The following is a 25,853-nucleotide window of genomic DNA, read 5'->3' on the forward strand; positions in this document are numbered from 1 at the left end:
TGAACAGAGAAATGGCAATACTGGGTGAAACACAACCAGACTTCCACTCTTCATTTATTTGCTAATGACAGTTTCCTATCAAAATGAATACACTGGTAATTCTGTGCAGTAAAGTTGCCAGGAAGGTGAACTTTTCAAATACACATAAATAATTATTGCTTTTTTTTACATGAAATATTGCTTGGAGCTCAAATTCCCCTGTCTGGAATCCCAAATTCCAAGTACTACAGATGAAGGCATTCATCGGAGACTTGCACATCTGCTGCTGTACACAACAGAGTGGTGCTGGAAATTAAAGAAATTCATCTGTAATTTGGGTAGCTAAGAAGTTTATGGTTGATTAATAAAACATCAAACTCAAGCTAACACTTAACGATAAAAGAGGATCTCTTCTCATAACTGATATTATAATGGGGTTTTCAGAGTGATACAATTTAAAAAATGTTGTTAAAATACTGCATCAAATAAACAAACCCGAAAAACTTGGATCTGTTCTTGCAAATCTCTCCTCCTCAACTTTAGTTAGTAGTAGGTCCACTGTTGCATTTTGTCCATTTCCCTCCACCCTTATGGAAGGGACACTTTCCATGAGCTGCCTGGTATAAATTCACAAATGTCAGGGCAAACTGAACAGGTTTTCTAAAATATTGGTTTTCTGAGCACTCTCTTTGTCAAAATTATCCAAAGCAATAATTCCAGACAGAGTCCTCTGGAATGGGAAGCAATGAGTTCCCATATGTGACATAAATCTCAATTTCAATCTGAGACTGACCAAACTAAGGATAAATTCATAACAGATACTAGAATTCATGGAAAGTTACACAAAGGTATTGCAAGTGTAATTAGCAATTTCATGTTTTGAATCATCATCAGGAATCTTCTGATCTCAGAAAAAAAATCCCACATCTGCACAGAGAATGGCTGAAATCTTTAAAAACTACAATAGAAAAAGAATACAACATAAACTAGAAGGTTCCTTGTTGCTATGAATGGGATGGATGTGGCAGTGAGTCAAAAGAATTCAAACAAGAACCTTCAGAGGGATGGAGCAAACAGCAGTAAACAATTATCTGGTAAAGGTGTGTGGATGACAGAGATACAATTATAAACTCAGAAGAAAATAAGACATATTTGAGAACAGCATCCAAAACATTGCTGTAAAAATAGCAGCACTAACTATGCTATACCACTTGCTTGGCACATGCTAAGAAAACAGGCAGACTTTATCCACTGGCAAAGATAACTCTATGTTATTCCTGCACAAAGACTGTTAAAAACAGTATATTGCAAACAACAAATAAAATATCTTAAAATACAGCTGGTGATGTGTGGCTTTTAGCTTCCAGGTGCATCCATCTCTGAGGATCCCTCAATCAAACACATCACGGTAACTTTGGATTCCTTGCATGATATTGCTGCCCTTTTATTAAAAAAAAAAAAAAAAAAATTTTAAATTTTACTGACCTGAGGCTAATCCCTTGCATTTAAGTTAAAAACTTGGTTTTATGTATTAATAATACTCAGTGGAGACATGTTAACATGTACCTTTTAGCTTAAGAATTTGAAATGGTCTATTTACTTCTATCTTTCAATATGTATTTCACTTGACCATTGTTCTGGTGGCATTATTGACTCCATAATTCCCAAACTAAGAGCTACAGAAAACATTATAAATATTTTAGATACTTTTAGTAAACCAAAACAGGAGTATTTTCTGAGTTTCCATTCACAAATCTTTTGATCTTTGCTTACTACAAAAATTTACATGTTGTCTTGCTGCAGGGAAATACTTTCCCTTTTTGCAGCTGTCAGTAGTGTTGTGGAAAATTGTTCTTCAGTACTTCTCATGCTGACACTTGGTCTTTTGAGGAGTTTACAATAGGAACACAGTAAAGAACTTGGACCTGTTTGTTCCAAGAAGCAAGAATAAAACTGGGTTTTTTTGTTTTTTTTTTTTTTTTTCCACAGGCTATTTCATATGCTTCATTATGACCAAAAAAATACATTATATTTCAGAAATTCTTTGCTTGTCAAATTCTAAGAATTGTCCTGTTGAATGAGATTTTAAATGAACCACACCTACATTTCTTAATAGTCTCTAAAATACTACGCATGGTTTGAAAAAACAGACCAATTAACGCTTCTGAAACTTGTATCAAAATTAATTTTAAAAAGCCATTTTAATTTTTGGGGACACACTTTAAAAGTATCCTGCTTAAAGATTTGCATTCCTGAACTCAGGAATCCGTGTCTGCATTCCTGGTGTCACGTATGCTGAATGATGCTGCTTCATGACTTCATGACAAGTATGGGTTTATTTGGTATGGTTTGACTTTGTGTATTTTCCTGTGCCTCTCCACGCACCAGCAGTGTGTACAGTGTAATTCCACACCTGAAGAAAGGAAGGAGAAGTGATTTCTAAGCCACAGAAAACTCATCATTTGCAGCAACACTGGTGCCATCTTTCTCTTGGTCTCCCAACTCCATCCTCTCCCTGCTGAGGAGGAGTTTGCTAAAACATGTGCTCAGCTGGAGCTTCTTGCCAAGCCTGAGCTACTCAAATTCTTCTCCATTTATATATAATAATCCTTCCCAGTATGGTCCTCCATATTCAGACATCCAAGATAATATTATTAAAGACACCTAAGCTGCCAACTTTCATTGGAATGGACCTACAAGTCCAGAAGTAATTAATGCAAGGAGAAAGAGGGATGGACAGGCAGCATTTTCCCTCCTGAAATACATCCTATGCTACATTAAATTGAATTTTCCTGCATGTTTTGTCTTTCTGTTTTTAACTGACACATGCACTTTTTTAATGCTGGTGACAGAAGATTTCCATATCAGTGACTGGAAACTGGACAGCTGCCCAGGAAATGGGTCTGTGCTGTGTCACCATGTACAGCAGTTACTCATTTTAGAGCAGCACCCTCCTTACCAAAAGACACACAACATAATGAAGAAAAATTACCCCAGTCACTGTTATTTCAGAAGTACTAATAAATGAAATGAGCTGGCAGCTAATTCTTGCACCATTAACCTCTGATCCTAAACGAGCTCTGTGGTCCTGAGCACATTAATGACATTAAGTAGGTACATGACAGCTCTGGGCTGAGCCCCCTTTTGCCCAGCCTAAGGATGCATCCATAGCCAACCAGATCTGCATTTTCTTTGCAAAACTGAGCAGAAGGTGTTCCAAATTACTCTGCTGCCATTTGGGCAGGGCTGCCAGCAGAGGTGGGAGAGATGTCCCATGTACTGGAGGGAAGACCTGGAAGTCTCTGGGCCACAACCTCCTGAGACCAAGGGATCCCTCAGGGCCCACACACCTTCCCAAAACTCACCTTAACCCAGCACAACAGTGAGTGGGAAGGCTGCTTGATGTCAGGTGGCAGGGTGAAGCATTTTTGGAAGATTTGGAAAAAACACTAATGAGAATTTCTAATTATCACATATAAATGCCTTTTGTTACAGAAAACTTAGTATCTAAGTTTTGCTTACAAATTGAGAAGAATTATCCATTGCAAGTGTCCTATTGCACCTTATTTTGAAGTGAAAATTAAAAATAAATCCAAACAATCTCTTCCAGCTTTGTATAAAAAACTTCATCGTATATTTAAATTGATTTTTTTTCTCTTGATCTAACAAATGTTAGAAAATATTAATGAAAGGGCACGCAGGATATGGCATGAAAGCTGGGACCAAAAGTCCCTGAAGTCTGATTTCTCTCCTTCTGCAGAGATATGTTATTTGTTCTACTGCCCTTTGTTTCCACTGAGAACAAATGTTTAAAATACTGAACAAAAAGAATTCTTTCATTTTCACAAAACATTTTTTCTAGTTTTGATTATGTGTAAACATTAGTATTCACCCATGAATATAATTCCTTCCAGCCATTTTAAATATATGACGACTATTTTGTTAACTCCAAGAAGAGTCAAAGAGAACATGTCCTGCTTCTTGCAGCAAAGTGATGAGAAAACTTCTAGCAAATGACAGCCCTAGCTCTTGCATAATTAACACTTCCAATAAACTGTGTCCTAAGCTTCTTGCTTCAAAATTGCCATTATATGTGAAGGATACTGTCAAGAGTTCATATGCACTTGGAGTAATAGTGAGGTAAAAGTGCATTTTCAAGTCAGTGCCAATCCTAAATTTAGGCTTTGCAAGAATAATTTTTTACAAAAGCCAAAGGGAAAAGAAATATTTTCATAAAATATATAAAAAAGTAAACAGATACTAGTTAAATATTCTGACAGTTTTTTCAAAGCTCTGGATTTTAATTTACTAATTCAAGAAAAAAGAGCTAAAAAAAAAGACTAAAATAAAATTTTATTTATATTTCTGCCTAGGAGTAAAAATAACAGAACAGTTAGAACTACTACAAAATATTGGATTTTTAAAGTGTAATTTATATGGTTAACAGTTGTATTTATTGCAGAGAATAGGCAAGATTTGTCTTTAAATTTATACATTCCCTTAACAATAGTTTTAAGTATATACATGTAAATATATTCCTTTTTGGCTTGTGGTAAAAATAATGATAACATTTGCACCCAAATATATAAAACCAGGAATGCTATTCACTTGACAAACTGCACTGTATTGCTATCTATTATTCTCGCAGAGACCATAAGGGTATATAGAGAGGGTCTGAAATGCAATCAGAAGAGGTATTGTAAAGCATATTTTTGACACCATCTAGCCCAGCCTACACTTAAATGAGAGACTGGTGCCTCTTATGAATTAAACATAATTCTTGATTTATGTTCTGTTACCCTTGTATCAAAACCCATAGTTCCAGAGCAATGTCACTGTGAATTCATTTAATGATATTGATGATACACCTAATGCAGAGAATACAAAGTAACAAGCAGTGCAGAGTATGGCTTTATAAATCACTCCTACAGAGCATTACGCCATAAATAACAAGTCATTAATTCACTCTAAATTAAGCTAAAACATGAAAACTACTTGTGCAGCAAACTATAAATACCTGCCATTTCTAGTAAAAATGTGAAACTTCTGACCAAGAAATTTTATCAAATCACTACATACATATCAGACTTCAAATTGAGTGGGTTTGGATTAAACCTTTCCTTAAAACAAGACACAGATTGCAAAAACAATACAGCAGTTGAGCCATCCTCAAGGCAGCCCAAGAACCCAATGTCTCAAACCACTTCCAGCACCTGCATTTCATCCGTGTAATTCTCAAGCTCCTGACTGCACAGAAAACTCTCCCAACAAATCCTAGTGCTGCTGCAGCTCTTCAGCTGAACATGGAGCCCCAGGACCTGAGAGTCTTTGCACTGTGAGTTATCAGCCAATATCACATGGGAAGCTCTCGTGTCCTGTGTGTGCACCAACACTCACTCCACCCACACAACACCATTCTGTGCATGGGACTTAAAACAGCATAATCTGGTCTAACTGAGATTAGGAAATATTTTCCTTGAGAAAATTGAAATTGGAGGGCAATGAATTATTAATTTGCACATCACCTGATGCTGATGATTGTTAAGAGTTGTTATGGTTGAGAGTCTTTGGCAGAGAAACCAGATAATTTGTTTCTTATAGTCGACTTTGTAGTATTTGAGGAAATCATATTTCAAGTGCTGGCTTTTCTGCAATTACTCAGCACAAGCTGAGTATCTTTTTGTCTGTGTCTAAGAAATGGTAAAGAAACCTCCAATTATACTTGCTGGTTAAAAGCTTTTGAATCCTTTAGAGACCCAAATTCTTGTGGTCTACAATTCATGAGTAACAACTGCAGAGCTTGATTATGACCCTCTTGTCATGAGCAATGTCATGAATGTAACAACCATAAAAGAAGTAGTTGGATTCCCTGGGAATCATCTCTCTCCCTCCTTGTTGGATCTGCTAAGGGGTACAAGGGAGACAATGAGAGAAAAGTAATTGTGCTAAAAAGAGTAAGACTGTAAACCTAAGAAATCTGGTTAATGGACCATGCTGACTGAATCCCATATCTTTCAGAATATTTAGCCTGGCTAGTCAAAAAGCAGGGAAAAAGCAGGCTGACAATTTGAATGTTAATCTATTAACAAAAAGGACAAATTCTCCTATTAAAAATGACAGTGAGAAAGCTAAAGGCTGAGGCTGAGTGCAGGAGATGGATACAGTCCACATTTCATATAAATGAAGATAAAACCTCTTCATGATCCCTTTTTACCTTAGTTCCCAACAGTGCTTAACTAAAAGAAATAAAATTGTTTGAATTATTACAACAGTGTCAAGCCTTGGTCTGGGTTTCTTTCAACTGTTTTGGCTCCCCTATCTCTGCTCCTCTCTCCAGTAAACAGTAATCTCCAGTACTGAGTAACCTCCTAAACTGAAATTTTTATAGTGAAAATTTGAGGATTGCCACAGGCACAGACATGACACTAAAACTAAACAAAACAGCTCTGTATGAATAACAAAGTTGTCCCTCGAGGGATTTTACTTTTCCCAAATTTCTGTAGGCAAGGTGCTGACTTTCTGCTCAAAGTCTTCCTAGGCCTGGCTTAACCTGCATCCCTATGAGCTTTGCTGTCTCACCAAAAGATCACTGCTCTTTTCTGTTTCCAGAACTGCATTTTTGTGCCTCCACCCATTTCTGTATTTCCCAAAATAATCTTAATAATATGCCAAACAGTTCTTTCTAACTATCTCGTCTGGAATTATATCTCCCATTTTAACTTTTCCTTTGAAAAGAAACCACTTAGCCTAACATTGTTTTAACGACATTTTTAGAATAAAAATGTAATTATGCTTTGCATATGTGAACCTCAATGCTAAAATTTAGCTTCATCTATCCATAACTGTGCATCAGTTGCTGGGAGACCAAAGATTATGCTACTCACTGTCTTTCTCTTGCTTTGTATTTCAACAGCCTCCAACATCCCTTTGCATACTAACAGCTGCATGATACTTTTGCTCTTTAATTTGTTTCAGTGATTGTGTGAGCAGATTGAGGTCAATATAATGCCCTCAAAATTCCTAGTGGCAAACCACTTGCATTATGGACATAAAATATGAGATGCCCATAGCCCAGACTTTTCTATGTAAAAATATACTACTCTGACCCAGTTATCCAGCTTTGGCCCAGTTTAAAAAAAAAAAAAAAACTATTAAAAAAAAAGTTCCAAAGATGCACATTGGCAGAAACTCATATATTGCAAACATTAGACACAGGCAAAGTATCAGGATACCAGTCTATAGAGACCAGGCTCAACTGTAAAATTCATCAAAATAATATTCTAAAATATAAATACAGACTTTCTATATGGAAAATGACAGCCCAAGACATTACTGGTCTTCTAGCTGCCATCTCAGCTATATTTCCTAATTCTCACAAAACCCTGAAATTAAGTACTGCCAGAAGTAAAAGTTACACTTCTCATGTTTTGCCTTAATAATAACTAAGCAATAGCAATAACAGCAATAACTCTGTAGCTGAAGACAGCTATTCTTAATTTGATATTATTTTGCTAGAATTGCTGCCGATTTAACTTTGCCCATGCAGACTCTCTGAATCCATAACTCCACATCCATGCAGTAGGCAGACAGCTTTCTGGGGGTGCCTTGTCTGGGTGTGCTGCCCAGCCCTGGCTGGAAGTGCTCTGGTCTTTGGCAAGTGCTCACTGACAGTGAATCTGCAGGAATGCACAGACATGAAAGGTATTATTACATTGCTATTTGTTATGCTAATTTTGTTAAGGGCCTGTCGGAATTTCATTATAAACCATATTTTCAAGGAGCTCATAAATCAACCATGAAATGTATTCTGTGCTCACATTTTCACATACTGAATAAGACCCAATGACTTGATTTTGCCAATTTAAAGGAAGAAAAAAAAAAAGAAAGAGGGTTTATTAAAATTCTATTTATTAATTTTTCAAACATAACTTGCAAATTTAAAGACACTATTAGAGCACTGCAAAGCTTCCAGCACTTGTGAACACTGAGGTTCACTTACTCTATAATTTTGTTACCGTCTGAAAATCTAATTAAACTCATGAAAACTTAATAAACTTGGCTAATATCTGTGTTTTGGCTGAGGTTTGTATCCCTCCCTCTCTCTCTCTGTCACTGGGTGTTCAGCGCTCCTGAGCCTTCCAGATTCACACACAAAGCTCCAGGCAGCTGGGAGCCCCAGGGTGTGCTACAGCCTTTGGAGACCCAGGGCAGGCACAGCTCAGGACGGGCTCTCAGGTCAAAGCACCATTAACTGCTCTGCCCTGGCTTTGGCACTCCCTGGTAGCTCCAGCTGGGAATTCACATTCCAAATCATGTTCTGTAACAGAAAATTCCTGCTGCCAAAAGTGAGACAAAAACCCAGCCTTGAAATCCAGCCTGACTACCTGTGAGATAGATCAGCGTCAAGAGTGGAGACTTGCTGATGCAAGTTAATGACCATTACCAAATTAAACTACTGCAATGTGACTGCCTTTACTGATCACTGTAATAGGCATCCAGTAGTCATCCATATCACATTGCACATCATCAGCCAACCTAAGTACTTGCTTATGATTTTTTAAATTTGTTTTTTATTTCTTCTCCTAGTCCACAGGGCTTCTAGCCAAAAGTATTTCAGAGCTCTGAACATAATCACAACCAGCAAACCTAGCTACTAGTGATATCCCTGGTGGGTTAAAAATCAATGACATAAATATCCTTACAAATATAAGTAAACATTCCTGACATACCCTGAACACTAGCAAGAGTGAGATCTATTTTATTTTTATTTCATTCAGTAAACATATAGTAAAAATTTTTAACTGCAAATTGTCCTCCTGTGAGATGCTCTGTTTTTGTATCAAAGCAAAGCATTAAAAGATCAATCCTTAAAAGCTTAACAACAAAAAAGGCCAAGTGCAATCTACATACACTGAAACTAATTACTTTTATGACAATCTACTTATCCACCACATCAATCTGGCAACCTAATAACCTAATACATGAATTCCCAGTCTTAGTGTCTACAGGTTGTGCCATATGGCAATGCAAAGTTAGATTTAGATGTGATTTCAGTGTCACAATGTTTGTCTTTAAAGGCACAAACAAGTATACTAATACATGAGGATTAAATAATTTTTAGAAATTTAACATTAGATAATTTTAACTTTTCTGAAGTGTGACTCATGGAGACCATAGTGCTCTGCCAGGATTATGAAATTTTTCACTATTGATAGGTATGTTGCTGCCACAGGAGAGCTAAGAATGAACCTCATAAGAAGGAGAAAACACTTGACATGGATGTTCTCTGCAATATTGGAGAGGGGTTGCAAAGACAAAATAAAAAAAAAAGATTAACTATTATGTTAGAGAAAATGCCAACAAGGACAAGTATTTGTGAGAACACACTTCATATTCCCCAATAAAAGACACTGAAATGCTTGCAGAAGCTGGATGAAATATGATGTATCCTTGGTGTACTTCAGAACAAAGACAGCATCATCATGGATTCTGGATCTGCCTGCTCTCCCCCATGAGAAGTAAAGCTGACATTCCTCATCCATCAGCATGGACAATGGCTCACAGTGATAAACGAGTGATTTCCAGTCGAGGGGCACCTCTCATGGCTTTGAAAGAGAGAGGAGGATTGTAACACCATGTGCTCCCCTTCCCATGGAATCCAAGATGCAGATCTCTTCTGGTGGAAGAGTCAGAAGCCACCACAATGAAGGTGTGCATCCAATCCAATCCAGATGGGCAGAGACCTGCCAGCAGTTACAGTCACAGCCAGGTTATGCAGGAGAGAGATGTGAGCTACATCAGCCAGCAGTACAAGGAGAAACTCAGACAGAGACCTGTCTTTTCCAACCCTTTACTTTCTTTACTCTGAGACCCTTGCCTCTTGAACAATCAGAAAAAGAAGTTCTCTAAGAAGTTAAAAGCTCCACTTGAGCACTGCGTTTCTTATTCCACAGAATAGGAAACGCAGTACTCAAGTCCCCTGGGAGACACACCATTCTTAAGAAATGACATTTCATCATGTTAAGTAACAACAGAGCTCCAGCCTTTAGGAACATTTTTTGAAACAAAAAAGACAACAATTTGCCCATAAATAATTAGAATGATGACCTAATTGCCCATACTATTTAAAACACAAAGTTCTGGCTAAGAACACTGGAGACCCACAAAATAGTGCCAGCTCCAAGAGCAAAGGAACAGCAGCTCCAAAACTGGACACTTTACCCAAAGGAAAGGTCAGCTCTCCTTGGCAAGCAGGAAAATATCTGAACAGATTTCATGGCTTCTGGCAAGGTAAAGTGTCACAACTGAAATGTCCGCCCTTGCAGAAATCACAGTTGAAATTTTGCACGACTTTCAACATGATTCAAGTGCCCCAGGGGGATCTGGTGTTACGTAGGACACGTGAGCCTAGGACAGCAGCTGAGGAAGCCCAGCTCTAGATGCACATGGGTGCCTCACTGGAAGTTTCACAGGGATTCAGGCATGTGCATTTTTCACAGCTGATGAAGGGAGAGGGTCCCTCCCAGTATCTCAGAAGGGACATCAGTAACAGACCAACCACGCTCCCACATGTCTGTGTGTCCTGAATCCAGGAAAAGTGGCCTCAGTCATTTCATTAAGCCATGTATATTCATGACCCTTTTCTCCATCCTGTCAGTAAAAACCAAAAGGCAAAACATTGAGCCTGGAATCAGCTGATATGGACTCAGTTCCCAGCTTGATCCAAGGCTGGTCCAAGGATGTCCTCTCACAGAACAGGGCTTTTCCCATTTATGTACTAGCTAAAACCTTCCATTTAATCCTGGCACCATGTAGCTTCTTACAGCCAGAGGAAGAAGTCAGAAAATAACCCCTCAACAACTACAGCCTAGAAGATAGAAAAGGGGTCTAATATTTAACCCTTAATCCTTCCATAGGGCCAGAATCACTTGTCTCTGTGTCCTACCATGTCACACATGGCAGAGAACTGAGCTCCCTCTCCTCTTAACCCAGAATGGCTCCAGGCAAAGCCCCTACAATATTTCAGCTTTTTCCATCCACTTCCTAAAGCTTTCATTGTGAGCATACCCACAGCCCAGACAGATCAGGTGTCACCACTTCCAAACCCAAATTCCACCCTGCAGCTGCAGGTCAGGTGTCTCTGAGCCGCAGTCACCCGCACATCATGCTGTGACTGAATTTATAAACTTAGCCTAAATAGCAGCAAAGACCAAGCTTAGAGCAAGTATTCTCCAGGCACCTGAAATGGTGTTGGAAAACGTGAAGAAGAGACACATGTGATGATCACTACCTGACAAGCTCCTTCTGAGGCTGGATGCTGCAGGAGTAGCTAATTATTTTCATTTGCTATGCTATGAAATCCCCATACTACCTTCCCCCAGACCATATTACCAGGGAAGTACTGACCATTTAACATTCTTTTCAGACTTGGTTCTGCTTCACTGAAGACACAGTTACTATAAAATTAGCAAACTGCAAAATCCCCAATGTTAGTTGATATTATTTATAAAGGATGAGTGTTGTTTTCACTCTAATGTTTTATGAGAATAAAGCTTTCTAATAATTGTACAAAATCAAAGAGGAAGATATGCCCCTCTGTTTTAAATAAACTTCAAATATTTTTTTGGCATATTCGGTTTGTTGTTGTTGTTGCTTTGTTTTTAAAGTTCAGTATCTTCTAGAGATGTCATTTTCCCTTTTAATTTTGGCAATTTTCCAAATTCTAAGGAAGTTTCCCAGTACTTCACATGCTGTCACAGCATCTTCAAGCCATCTTTGCAGCTCTTCCATCTTATTTTGTGTAAAGAAAAACTTTTAGCTCATCATTGCAGCAGCTGCTAATGAAGATTTTGAGGCATTCTTCTAATTGATGGAGAGAGAATGACAAATATTTTAAGTATCCATTAAGCTGTGCTAAATCAATGGTGATTTACCCAGAATTTCTATAGGAGCATACATCACATCCACTTTAATATCAAGTGAGTTAATTGTGATCAATGATACTACAGCAGAAGGCAAACGAATTCTTAATGACAAGAAACTTCGCGTGTAACAAAAATAGAAGCTAACAAGAAACCTCCTTGCTGCATTTTTCACATTACATCATTAGTAACTACTCGGCTGAAAAAATTAAAAGGAAAATATGAACATTTTAAAGACTTTAACAGATAAATAAATTTTACAAAACATAATAGGATAAGGAAAAAAATAGTAAGCTTTTCTATAATTCTTTTTTTACATACATATATTTTGGAAATTTATTTTAACAGGTATTAGATTAATTAAAAAGTTATCATCACAGAATTCAGGGTTATTTTTTTAGCCACTGAATACAAGACTGGGGTCTCTATGGGTGTCCTTGTCTCACTTTTACAACCTCTTTTGTTTGACTTGTAGGTTTTAATGTGCATCATAACACCTCTCATCCAGCAGTAAGAAATTCTCTGGGGAACACTTGCAGAAAATAGGACATTGAGTCCATAATTAAAGTAATCTCTTCCCAGGCAGATGCTTCAGTTGGCTCTGTTATCACATATTACAAAAGGCATCTTGAGGCCTATAAAATGTGTGGCAAATAGCTTTGGAGATGAGAAACAGCAATTTTTCATCTAATTTTGATCCATAGACATGTAAGTACTGTATTGCCACTTTTTGGTACCAAGCCAAATAACTATTGTGGTTGTTGAAATAAGCTTGGCAGTAACCAAAATTAAAGAGTACTCCAGCTTTTATCATCAGTCAGGAAAGCCTTTTTCTATCCATCTTTGCACTCTAGCAAATAAGCATGCCATCTCAAATATGTGAGTTAATGCCTACATCTGGATTTAGAAGAAAGGCTTTATGCAGCTTAACTTACCATACATATTCTCTATTTGCGTGTTAAAACCATCATTCAAATTACGGCCCTGACAACTTCACTGCCTTGCCAAACTGTCTGTGATACTGATTGGGAGTGTTTCTACTATTTGTTATTTGTATTTGAGGATGTTTAGAACATTGCTCTCTGAATGTGTAAGTAGGTTCTGCAAAGCAATTTGTTCACATCAGTTATAATCCTTTGCATAAACACTGATGGTGATAGGAGCTGGCTGAATTTGAGGGGCATGTTTTTAATTCCTGACTCCAGCAATGTGTTCAACGTGGGCAAAATTTGACCTCAGACTACTGAAGTACTGAAAAGAAATACAGAATTGCATTCTTCCATTATTCATTTCTTCAAAATTGTTATTTTAAACTCTTCCTTATTTGGGTGGGAAATCACAGAGATTGCTGGAGAGCTTCTTATTCTTTCAGACTTTAAAAATGCATTTTTCACAGAAAATGGCTCAAGTGAATGTGCATTACTACTTGAGCTAAACAGCTTATGTTGATGTAAGAGGGATATTTGGAAGGTTATAAGAGAAAATGTATTTGTTACATTTCCAGCAAGATCTAAAAAGATTCAAGCCACTCCAAAACAATAAGTAAAACAATACCATGAACTTTAAAACATAATGTTAGAGTGCCATTGTACCTGTAAAATATGTAATGAAAACAGCCATTAATCACCAACAAGAGCCAAAAAACAGTATCTGAAATACTTCAATAATATGCTTTCAAATAAAAATGTATTATTTGAATTGGTGTAGCATCTTCAAGTCTTCTTCTAGGCGATAACTGATTTACAACATAGTTCATTCTGACAGATAATTTGAGATTATGGTCATTCTGAATACTCAAAATCAAGTTTTCCTAGCAGGAGGGCAGCAAAACTGATCAAATGTTTTTGTTGTCTTCAAGTTTAGGCACTGTTTCTTTCTTGGATTTAAACTTTTGCTAGAAGTCATCATGAGGAGACCATTGTTACACAGACACAGGGAGAATTTCTTCCTTCCTGAATATTACTGTGTGTCTACATAATATTTTGTAGATCACTCTATCAAAGATCATCCAAACAAACAAGGTGAGAAAAGTTAATTTGTGTGAACTGAGAATACGGTCAGAACATCCTCATATGCCCTGACCTGGGTACACAAAGCAAAATTAAAAAAAAAATAATGTGAAGGCATGAATTTTAAAAAATTTGGAAAGTGTTGCCTGTGCCTTTGATGACAGCATGAACACACCTGATTGCTCTGCTGGACCGAGGGCAGTGCTCAGCACCCTGCAGGATCAAGTTCTTCACCAAGTCATTTAGCAACAGTCCCTTGCAAGAAGTCAAGGACTCCCCAAAAACAAGGCAATGCACTTGACTCCAGCTCATTCTGGCACTGGACATATTTTCTGCTTGAGAGATGGCATTGAAATGATCAGGCTCCAACAATCCACCAGGAGACATTCCAGGGTTCCAGGACCTTCCATGCAGACATGGCATTTAGTTGTACAGGCTCGTCTGCAGTACTGAAATTTATCTTCCTAAAACATCTTTTACAATTGTCCTCTGCCTTTGCCTGCACTCATGTTTTATGCACTCTATGTCTACCTGTAGACAATAGTTCCAGGTATGTTTAGTGCTCACTCTTTCTATAGCTAACATTTTCAAAAAAAAATCCCCAAAACTGGTTAGTGGCTATTTCATCCAGCATATTTTTTCTAGGATGTCATTTTGAAAGGTTTGTTATTGATGAATTATTACTAGGCAAAAGATATTTCATTCAACTGCTGTGATACAGAAGAAAACCTGTTACTGAAAACAAAGTGTTGGGAGTGTGTGTAATATGTTCTGTACTGTACTCCAGTAATGCTTTCAAAATTAAGCCATTTTGAGAAAAGGGGAAGATAAAGCAATGCTTTGAATGAAACAAAGGTTTATGTTGTTGATAAACTAAAATACTAAATTCTGAAAAATCACCCTGAGGTTCAATTTCAGAGATATTTTTATCAAAATTCAAGAGAGAATCTTAAACACAATTACTCATAACTGATTCACAGATTGTAAATTGATGGCCTCGTGCACAAAAATAATGTGAATGTTGTGAAGGAAAGGAAGAAAGTAAAATCTAATTTCTGCTTCTAGAATTGCTAAATTAACATTTGTAAGAAGGGAAAAAATTCTCACCATGACCTTTTTATTCTTTAGATAATGCTAGTAGAAAACTACTAAATTTCATTTTATTTCATGGAGAAGGTTCCAGAATCCTATATGAAGCCACAACAAAATCTTAACAGAGAAGCCAAAGGTTATCCTGAACTTCCTTCTGTTATCATACATTACAAGTATGTGAAATAATAAATTTGTATCACACAAAGAAAAGAAAAATCCTAATACAGCATAACATTGCAGTTTCTACTCTGGCATTACACAACACTGAGAGAAGTAGCATTTTTATGCTTTTTGCACCTCTTTGGATATAAGTTCAACTAGCACCAACAGAATTTTCATGTGCTTTTATTTTAAATACATGGTCACATAACCATTTTTTCTGGCTTTGTTGGTTCTGCTTTTCTTATACCTACAACAGAGCATGAAGAGTCTAAAATCACAAATGGCCGGTTGTCTGACCAAGTGGAGATAAGCTTAAAAAAAGAGTAGTCCTCTCATTAAAGTGGGTTTTTAGTAGGAATATCAGTCATCTGAGAGAATATTACACAACAGATTTGACCTACAAGGAAAAAGGAAAAACTTGCATGATTTTATGAACTTTACAGAGTTGCCATTTTTATTCATACCCTTCAGCAGATTTCAACTGTTGAGCAGCCCACTCATTGAAAAATTCTTGACACAAAGTTACCACTGTTGAGGGTGGTGGGGATGAAAAGCTCATTTTTATGACTAGGGACAGGATGCTTATGTTTAGGCAGCTGAGTCTGTCTGGGTAGGATTCCAATCCATATTTTAAAAATCTTAAAATATGTGCCTATGTAAAGGTCCACAAGCAAGCTATGTAGCTAGTGATCCATTTTTGTCAATAGAGATCTGGATCTTAATTTTGCTGCCTAGAAGTAGCAAAATAATTTGAAACATCCTCAGGAAGCTAGTAGAGACCCTGTATTCCTGCAGGTACCTCTCCCTGGATGTAGAGCTGAATGTCAGGTGTGGAACCAGATTGCACACCCATTAACCCTCAGGGGAGTCACAGACACACAGCTCACACAAACACCTGCCTGGAGATAGGCACATATCCTATACCCAGTTAAAACAATGGAAAACCCCTTTTTAGGAGTGGACAATTAGGTGCAACCAGCTTTCATCCTCTCTCATGGTTTTCGTGCTTTGCTCTGAACACTTTTGAGTACTCATCAGCACAGTACCCTTTGTGTAACTATCTTCTGTTAAAATAGTTTCTGAAAACACCCACGATTTCTCATTAGTCACCTCAGTCTGCTTTACACAAAATAGACAAAACTAAGACAGAACTAACAGACAAGTTAAATTTAATTCTGCATAGTCAGATGAGTCTTTGCTGTTTAGGGTCATAGTTAGAGGAGCCACAATGATTCCATGCACAGAGTTTGCATTTCACTGGAAATTAACAAACACAGAAGATGAAGGAGGTAATCTGGGCACCACATCAAAATGGGACATGAGAGCAGAGCCAAGATAGGAATCAAATATTGGCTCGTGATTTTCAGAATATTGCACATAATGTTGATTGACAGCACAACAATGCCTCTACCCAGGGAAGTGGAAAGCCAAGCAAGGGAGTAATTTTTCTTCATAGTTCCACTAGACTGACACACCAGCAAGGAACAATTACTGATGATTTTTTTTTTCCTACAAGGCATAAGTTATAAGCAATATGGAAAAAAAAAAAAAGATAGCAACACTGGGCTAAGTGTTGGAACTACTCTGACTGTAAGCAATGACTGTCTCTTATTTGATGCTGCTCATACAATCCCTGACTCAGAGTCCACACCAATATCACAAAGAGAGCTATGAAACATCCTTCTTCACCCTTTTGTTGCAGTAAAGAGTAGGAAGAGAAATGCAGCACTTACTGAAGCAGGGAGCTGCTTCTTTACAAAACCCCAGAGTCAAGGCTATCTGTGCATTAAGGTTTTCATATGTGCTATGGCGGGATCCTCAAATGAATGCAGAGATTTCAAATATGGTAGCAACTAGAACACTGTGAACAACAGTGTATTTCAGAGTACAACTCTGTGTCATGATAAAAATGTGAGGGAGAAAAACATACACAACCATATAATTGAGAGTTGATGATACATAAATGCAAGGGACTTAAGGGACCTCACTTCTGATAGATGCTGTTTTCTGTTTACTTTTATGCTATTATTTGTCTATATTATCATTGTGTACAAACATAATTGTGTACTTAATCTTGAAGATTATCCTTTGTACTTCTTTCAAACAATTGAAAAAACCACAGTAAACAGTGTCTTAAATGGCAGTTTAGCTAAGTGGTTCACCAGGGGAATGTGGTTCCTTTAGATAATATAGATCTTTCCCACCCTGGCTAGAGAACTAATACAGTAAAGCATGTAATCTTCTTGGCTGTTTATTCAATATTTCTATAATTATAATCATAGGTTTTCTATAAATGCTTTAAATAGGTAACCAAGTCTCTCAATCACAGACTTTATGCTCTGTAGTGTTTGTACAGCATGGTATTTTGAGTTCATAATTAACACCATTGCCAGTTCCTGAAACAGGCTTAAACACATGGGCAGGAAAAACCCAGTTCTGGAACAGGGTACTTCAAACTTCCCAGACAGGAGTTGGAACTTTAAGTGATTATGGGAAGAGGCATATTCTCAGTGAAAAACACATCTCCTTTCTTGAAAATTTCTTCCAAAGTTCAGCTGTCTGCCTCAGCCTTCAGTCCCAGACTTTTTCCAGGATCTGTGCTGAGAATCAGTTTCTCCTGCCTCAGCAGAAGTAATGTGTCAGTGCCCTGTCTCAGCCACCTCTGCTCTCTTACCTCTGTCCTCACAGAGAGAGACCACCACAGCTCTCCCCATTCCTACTGAGCCATTTGCACCATAAACTGTGCTAATTATGTGTCACAAAATGTGATTGGACCTTCTAGTATTTACTAGCTTATTAGGCTCTACCTACAGGCTCAGGCAGATAGCTTTACAGAAGTCCAGTCTTCCATTAATAGAAATTATAATGACTATATAGACACAATTATAATTATTAAACACCTGTTCAGTGACTAACACAAATGGTTACATAAGAAAAATTCTTATTTTTCTATATACTTTCTACAGCCTGCAATTCTATTTAATACAGTAGCTGGAACTTCTGCAATAAAACCCTGCTGGTGGTCAAAACAAAACATGCTTTTGCTATTTGGGTCAGCTTTATCACTTTTGCAAACTAGTAAGTTAAGCCATCTATAAAACAACAGGCTTAACGCAGCCCAGCATGCCACCCTGCTTAACAGCCATTATTATCCCTGCTGTCAGGCTGAGCTTTAACTAGGTTAGTGTGAGCTTAGAGCAGAAATCACAAACCGCAAAACCTAGCTGAAGGATTATGAAGATAATATTTTACAAATTTGCACACAATCAGAGAAATTACTTGTTAGTGTAAAAGAGGGCCTAGTATTTTGTGGTGGTAAAGAGCATTTACAGATCCTGCCAATTTGCTTGGGAGGCCCTGTGCTCAATACCTGTTTAACATAGTCCTAAGTTATTGCTAAAAAAACTATTCTAATAATCTAAATGACGCATTTTAGTTTTCATTTCCTCAACTCAGCTGGAGGTATCTATGGTGAAAATACACTAAAGGATCACACTAAGGAACACCAACAGCACTCAGTGTTTCTCTTAGAAGTGTTTCATAGAAAGGTACGTCTAATATTCATTTAGTAGCCATAACAAGGTACTTTGAGGAAAAACACCCAACAGAGTTAAAATAAAATTGCACAAAACTAGTGTAAAAGAAAAAGCTATTGCCTCATCTTGCACAGAAACAAGTGCAGTTGGTTCCAAACACCTTCTCCCATGGAGCACAGGGCTCTACACTACCCCTTTTCCTGGTGAAATTGGGGAGAAGGCTTTCTGAGTGAACCACTGAGCCAAGGAAAGATGCACATCTCCATCAGGTAACGTTGCATTTAGGGCCAGCAGTGGCACAGCACTGTGTGCTATGGAAATAACTGGACTACATCAAACTGCAGAGATTAGGAATATTCCAGTGGGGTTGGAAAGAAACCGAGTGCTGTGCCAGGAAGCTGGTGTGAATCCCAATTTGCTGCACCCCTGCATCTCACATACACAGAAATAAGCTCATCTTCCTTGCAGAACTGTGCCCCACAAGCACAGCACTGCCCTTGTGTGTCCCTCACTGGCTGTTTCAGTAACCTGACTGTGGCCAGGAGCCATCCTCCTTCACCATGGGTGGGAAATGCAAGGACTGGGAACTGACACATTGACAGCAGGAATATTTCTGGTAGTTTATAAATAAATCACGTTGCAGCAGGGAGAATTATTGTTGGGAATGTCCAAATTTGCATGTATATATGGTCTGCCTGGCTACTGATTTTTATGAAATTTAGTATCTTAATATCTCAACCCCTTTGTTGTGTTTGTTTGCTTACCAATGGACACAAGAGATACAAGGAAGAAGAGGCTGACAGCATCACCACACAAATCTCATGCCTTAGGGCTCCTGTCTTTTTCAGGACTGAGTTCTAGAAGAGCACACCAAAAAGAACAGATGAAGTGAAAGGGAATTTTGTCCATGATGTCTACTGGGTTGTGACTTTGTGTCACATCCACAGAATTCCACTTCTTCTGTGGAAGCCAGAACAGGTTAATAGTGTGTGCAGTTAATAAAAGCTATCTGTGCATCTATAGCAAAAGCTATCTGACCTGTGAGAGATTTGCCTGGTGACCTTTGTTCAGTTCCTCCTGAGAATTGTCCAGGGAGAGAAATCAACACTCAAAAATCGCACGTCAAAGCCAATGCTAATTAATAACCTTATTATCCATCCCCAGAGAGGTCAAAGACTAATGAGCTGATCTGAATCACAGGCAAATTAGCAACAAACAGTACAGGAAGCTCTTACCTATACTGAACTATAGCCAGAGTCTATAAATTCACATATCTTTTGTAAACACTTCCAATTTATACTAAGTTAAAGAAAAATTGAATTTTTATATTAAATGTAATCCATAGAAATTTAAACTTTATATTAAATTGAAAGTGTTAAGAAAAACCTTGTTATTTGCTATAAAGGCACAAAGGGAGACAAGATAGAGTCCTCTGGAACTCTGGTATTCAGGGAACTGGGTAAGGTAGGCAGACTAACACTGCACCACAAAAATAGCTTTGTTTACTGCAACTTGTGATTCAGTAAGCAGGAGAAACACCAGCTGAGGCAAGGAAGTGTGGGCAGCTGAAGAAAAATTGAGGAGGAGGATTAGAGGTAAAACATATTTCTCCTCTTTACATTTCCTTTAACTGATGATCACGTTTACCCAGTATTCTTGCAGACAAGTGTGATCCTGGAGTAAACACCAACTTCAGAGAAGCTGAGCCTTTCCATTCCAGTGTGAATTTGTTCTACAGGAAAGCAAACTGATATAACTGCATCACTTTGCTCAACCTTAAGAAAAAACAGTGTCACTCACGTAGCATCCTTATACCTCATGTGAAACATTCTGAAAAGCCACCGAGACTGACCCAGGGACCCTGGGAGCAGCTGTGGTGCTGGGCTCCCCTCTGCAGGATCAGAACTCTCAGCCCTGCCAGATGTGGGTTTACATCCATGCTGCAAATTACCTAGCCAACAAAAAATTCAGATTTCTGCTCTGCATGGCTAAGGACTTCACTAACACAGTGGGAACACCACCTTTGTTCAAGGGGTGCTAATGGCAAAGAGGTGAATTATGGCTTCAACTGGAAATTACGGGTTTGATTTCCAAAACTGTTCCATGCTGGTCTAGCTCTGTTTCCATTGAAGCCACTGTTGAACCTTCCATGGATTTCAAGACAGACAAGGATTCATTGCCTTAGAAAATACTCCTTTAATTTCACTTAAATGAGATTCAGCATTCATAGTAGTATTTGTATTTCTGTAGAGTTACTTGTCAGGTCTTTTTCCACAATAGCAAACATAAACAAAAAACCCAATACAAAACCATGGAAAAAAATCACCCACAGGAAAATGAATGACTGGTTAGAATTGACTTCAAAACTCACATGACCTCAAAACTCACATCTCATAACAAATACAGTCACAGTCACTCTGCAAGTTAGGACCAAAAACTCAACAAATATTTCTTGAATGCCAGGAAAAGAAAAAATTCAAGAAAGAAAGGGAGTAAGCAAGAGTACACAGAGATGATGTACAGGCACCTCAAACAAATTTTAGGAACTTCAACTTTATCAACAAAGAAAACATTTTAGAAAGGAATTAAAGGTTGTATAAACCCTATAGTTGACAGATTTCCTCAAGGTATATACAGCTGTTGTATATACAGTAAAAACACTCTCACAACTTAGTTACCAATCATGAAATTATTATTTCTCAATTTGCTGTTAGATGTTTAGAAGAAAAGAGAGCTAGAAATAAAAATGTATTGACATGGTCATCACAGCTAAAAAATAATGTATCCTGAAAGTATCGGCAAAAAAGTGTATTATGTAGGTAAGGGGAAATATCAAAGTCACAGGTAAATCAATCTACAGGTACTGTGCTCACCATCAGCAACTCATGTAGTCAAAGAAGTCAGTCGCTCATTTTTATTTTTTACAAAAGTCAAACAACTTGATTGTAGGGGCCACTTACCTGCTGCTTTCCAGTGTGGATTGAAAAGGAATAATACTCAGAAAGCTTGTTCTGACAACAGGACAGCCACAGAAACATGCCTCTGAAATATTACAATTATTCACTCATTGAATTAGGGAGCTGTCTGCCTTTTTTTCTTGAATGTGTCAAACTAGAAACATTCTCTACTTTTGACTGCATTGTCAATGTATTTTGTCTCTCAAATCTGGTCTATAAAATTCTGGGACAAATAATTAGAAATTACTTGAAGGTAAAAGATAGTAATATATATGCTAATAATTAAAGTTAAGCTATTTTGTTAGAACTTTATTTGGAGCTAAAACATCAAATCATAACTTATGTCTTTAAAACAAATTACCAAAAAATCCCTCTTGGTCATTCTTGGTTCATCAGAAGTTCAGGGTTTAAAATTTGGAACAGTAAATACTTGAGTATAACTACTCTCAAATACTTGTATTTTATATTGATGCTTACAATATGAATAATGTTTGTATAGTGTTCTAACTCATATTAAATGCAATAGTTATAAGACTGTGTCAGTGCAAATGGGTTATATACTTAAAGGATCTTATGATTAATTACTAAGAAGAATCAATTTCTTTTAAATGCTAGACTTCCTGCTTTGGAAACAAGAAGTCCCGATATGCACAGAAACACTTCAGCCAGGAAGAGCTCAATATTCTGACTTCAAATGACAGTCCACACCTGGCAGTGCACTCTGACTCTTTCACCCAGGCAGTGTGAGTGGGTTGGAGGGCTCCATTACCCCCACAGTGAGCGCCTGCCCACGGCTCTCATACGTACATGAAGTTGACACAGCCTGTCCCTGCAGGTGGAGCAATCCAAACGAAGCTGAGGTTGGTGGTGGGGAGGTGGCTCACATGGGATGCAACCACGCTGCACATGAACTGGTTTCCAAACTGGTGGTCAGACATAATTCCTAGGGGAAAGACACAGAGGAAGGAAACAGTAATAAGTGTTAATGGCTCATTGCAAGGTGCTAACAGACTGAGAAATGTGTTTGCCATGCGTGTCATCATGGCAACACAGAATGAAACAACCCCGGGGGTATGCCATCAAGTAATTAGAATTAATGCCAATGAAAATACTGGAGCTGACCTTTGCCTGAGCTAAGGCTGACTTTGCATTTACTGCAAGGCTCCATGTATTTACTACTAGTCTTCATGAGGCCAACACCAGAGGATGTATTTGCATTTTTGAAGGAGGAGCTGAATCACAGCTAGTGTAAATCAGTTATTCTATTCATTTACACTCATTACATATCTAAAACAAAATAACACCTGAAGAAAAAAAAAAAAAATAGTACGAAAAATGAAGCTCTTAGAGAACGGTACTATCTATTAATAGACATCTATGTGAGAATAACAGATGAACTCTGGATTCACGAAGTCTTCCAATGTGAAGTAAAAGCAGCAATCTTCCACAGTTTTACCAGTACATGTTCCTTTGATTATTTTCTTTTATTTCTTTTTCATATATGCTTCTAATACATAAATGAATGTAAATGTAATCTATTAATCCCTCCCTCTGGAATTCACTGCAGTTCAACATTAGACAAAAGAACTGTATTTTTAATGTAAACACAATGTCTGACAGCAATCTTTCTCCCCTTAGAGCCCTTTCATAGTTTCATACAAAGTAGTGCAAACTTGGTTGTTTGTTTGACACTCTTTGGCTTAAAGGAAGGCAATCTTACCAGAATGGATTGCTAGACCTTTACTCCTACATGATAGAGTAAATGATGAAACTATTCTTTTAAATACAGTTATCTGAAGATAATGCCTTGTTCCAAGTTACTTCAAATATTGAACCTTCATATCAGAAACCAGTGACACAGGCTGAAACATTGCTAATAGGCTCAAGAGGAAAAGGCAATGGGAGCAGGCATTACTGTGCTCAAAAAAGTCACTATCAGCGACTTAGTGATTGCATCTCAAAGTTTATAGTGGTTGGTATTTCCCAAATTTACTTGTTGCAATTCAAACAACAGCATAGAAATAAAACCTATCTCTTGTCACAGCACATGCCACAGTTGAGATGGGCACAATACACAGAGCATCACCATACAACTCCAGAAAGCTCCAACCCATGCAGAGTTACACCATACCACTTCAGAATGCTTCAGGTGTCTGCCCACATAGAAAAACATCATATCACTTCAGAAGGCTGCAAGCATCTGCCATTCCTATTCTTTAGCCCAACCTTTTATCCCCGCATGTTGATGCACTGCCCCTGTGTCCCCTCTGCTCCCTTTGGTGCCCCTGGGCACTCCATGGCTCATTGCTGTCAGTGCTGCTCACCTGCTTCCACAGCTGCACCCACTGGGGATGAGGCTCAGCCTCAGCCCCACTCCCAGCCACCACAAACTGTGTGCCTACAATCGCTGAGTCTCAGAATCCTTTATTACGGGGTTTTTGGGAATTCTCCTGTAACATGAATGCAGCAATTTCTCATAAGCCCCCACAGATTCCAGAGGTGGAAGGAGTTTGCAACTGAGAGTTTTACATCAAGGAGGGGGATAAATCCTTCCTAATGCAAACACACTGCTCCACCTGGGGTCCCCAGGGACTGGATGCCAGCAGCACCTTGCATGGAGTGGGGGCTGTCTCATAAGCAATCCACATTTTATAGACAAAAAACAATGTCTGAAATCTAGGTACTAGTGAGGATGACAGACTATAGCTCAAGGTTATGGATGTTATTTATCCTCAGGGCTATGAAATTCTAAACCAGCTTCAGTTTTTGGGTGGGTGAAATGAGCCACAGTGAATTTAAGTGATCCATCCCAGGAGTGACAGGAGGCAGCAGGTGATGGTAGTGATGCCTGCATCTTTTGCAAACAAGCACAACCTCCTCATTCAGAGTTTTTCAGTCAGTTCTCCACTGAAAATCCACATGAGATTTTCTGTCATTCACACAGTCACAGCTCAAATCCCCAAATGAAGCTGAAGCTCATCGTGTCAGGGTAGTCACAGAGAAGGCTCGTCTCCCTGAATGGAGCCTCTTCTGGAGATCAGTAATAGGGATATCCAGAGAGATGGTATTTTACTGACTTTTCTTTATTGCAATGGACTAGATACAGATGAGGTTTGGCCACTTCTTGCTTTATTTGTCTTTCTTGGCTAATTGAGAGGGGTGGCAGTAACATCCTTAAGGAATCCCACTTGACTGGTGCCCAGGCTCACTGCCCTGCTCTCACAGCTGAAGTCCTGCAGCAGTGCTCTGCTGGGACAAGTGTGTCCAAAAATATGCCCAGAGGGGTCCCCCACAGAGCAAATGCTATTTAGGCAATTGCTTTGCTTTGCCCAGGGTGTCAGGTGATAACTCTGATTCATTCCCAAAGCCTGTCCCTCTCTCTAAGTCTGTGCTAAGCCAGTGACCCCAGTGCTGTGGGCTGGGGTCTCGGGGCTGCTGCAGGACCAGCTCTCATCTCTCATCATCCCTGGCTGTGCAGTGGGGAACAGCCAGCCTCGGACTATCAGGGTAATTAAATAACAGATGCTGTCAGGGGACAAGCTGGAACAGCCCTTCAGTTTGAAGAAATTCCCCTTTCTCCAGAGCCAGCCAAACACAAGGGAGGACAAAGGCTGCCCTAACACATCCCCCAGCCAGGGGATAGGCAGAGCAGCCTGGGAAATGTGACTGCTTCCCTCCTTGGCAGCAACTTGTGAGTTAATGAATTCCCTAGGTTCCAGGCAGTATACTGCAAAAATGTGCCTAATACATCAAACACATACAACATCTGTGGAGAATTTATTTTTCCTTTGATTTACAGTTTTAAAAAGAACAATTTTGCAGTTACTAGAATAAATTCTAAACAAGGAAGAAACCCCAAGTCATTCAATTCTTTTTCAGAAAAAAGTCAATGAATAGTACAGCAATCATTCAAATCCTAATTTTATCATTTTATCGCCATGTTATTTTTATATTTTATCCATAATTGATTGTTATATTATTACAATGAAAAAAACCCTCCTCATCTGCTGGACCTTTACTGAGTACATCAACTGCTTCCAGGAGTTCAGAGCCTTCAGAACATTTAAGAGCAATTAAATAATGAGACTTCAGTGACAACAATATTAAAAAACTTTTTGATGCTTAAATTCCAAGGTTTCCTATTGAAAATGTGAACATAAAAATGATAAAAATAAAAAAAAAAAGGTAAATTCAATT

At 38.3% G+C, this 25,853-nt stretch overlaps 1 protein-coding gene across 2 annotated transcripts in view; it reads right to left on the reverse strand.

Moving 5' to 3' along the window:
- RELN (reelin) overlaps positions 1 to 25,853 on the reverse strand; it is a 275,939-nt gene that overhangs the window by 173,146 nt on the left and 76,940 nt on the right. For both annotated transcript variants that reach the window (XM_064421959.1, XM_064421958.1), the window contains exon 3: positions 22,464 to 22,599. In XM_064421959.1, coding sequence (XP_064278029.1) covers positions 22,464 to 22,599 — 136 coding nt within the window. The remainder of the gene's footprint in view (positions 1 to 22,463; positions 22,600 to 25,853) is intronic.

This window comes from Passer domesticus, chromosome 5 (genome assembly GCF_036417665.1).
Source record: "Passer domesticus isolate bPasDom1 chromosome 5, bPasDom1.hap1, whole genome shotgun sequence".
NCBI classification, from domain to species: Eukaryota; Metazoa; Chordata; class Aves; order Passeriformes; family Passeridae; genus Passer; species Passer domesticus.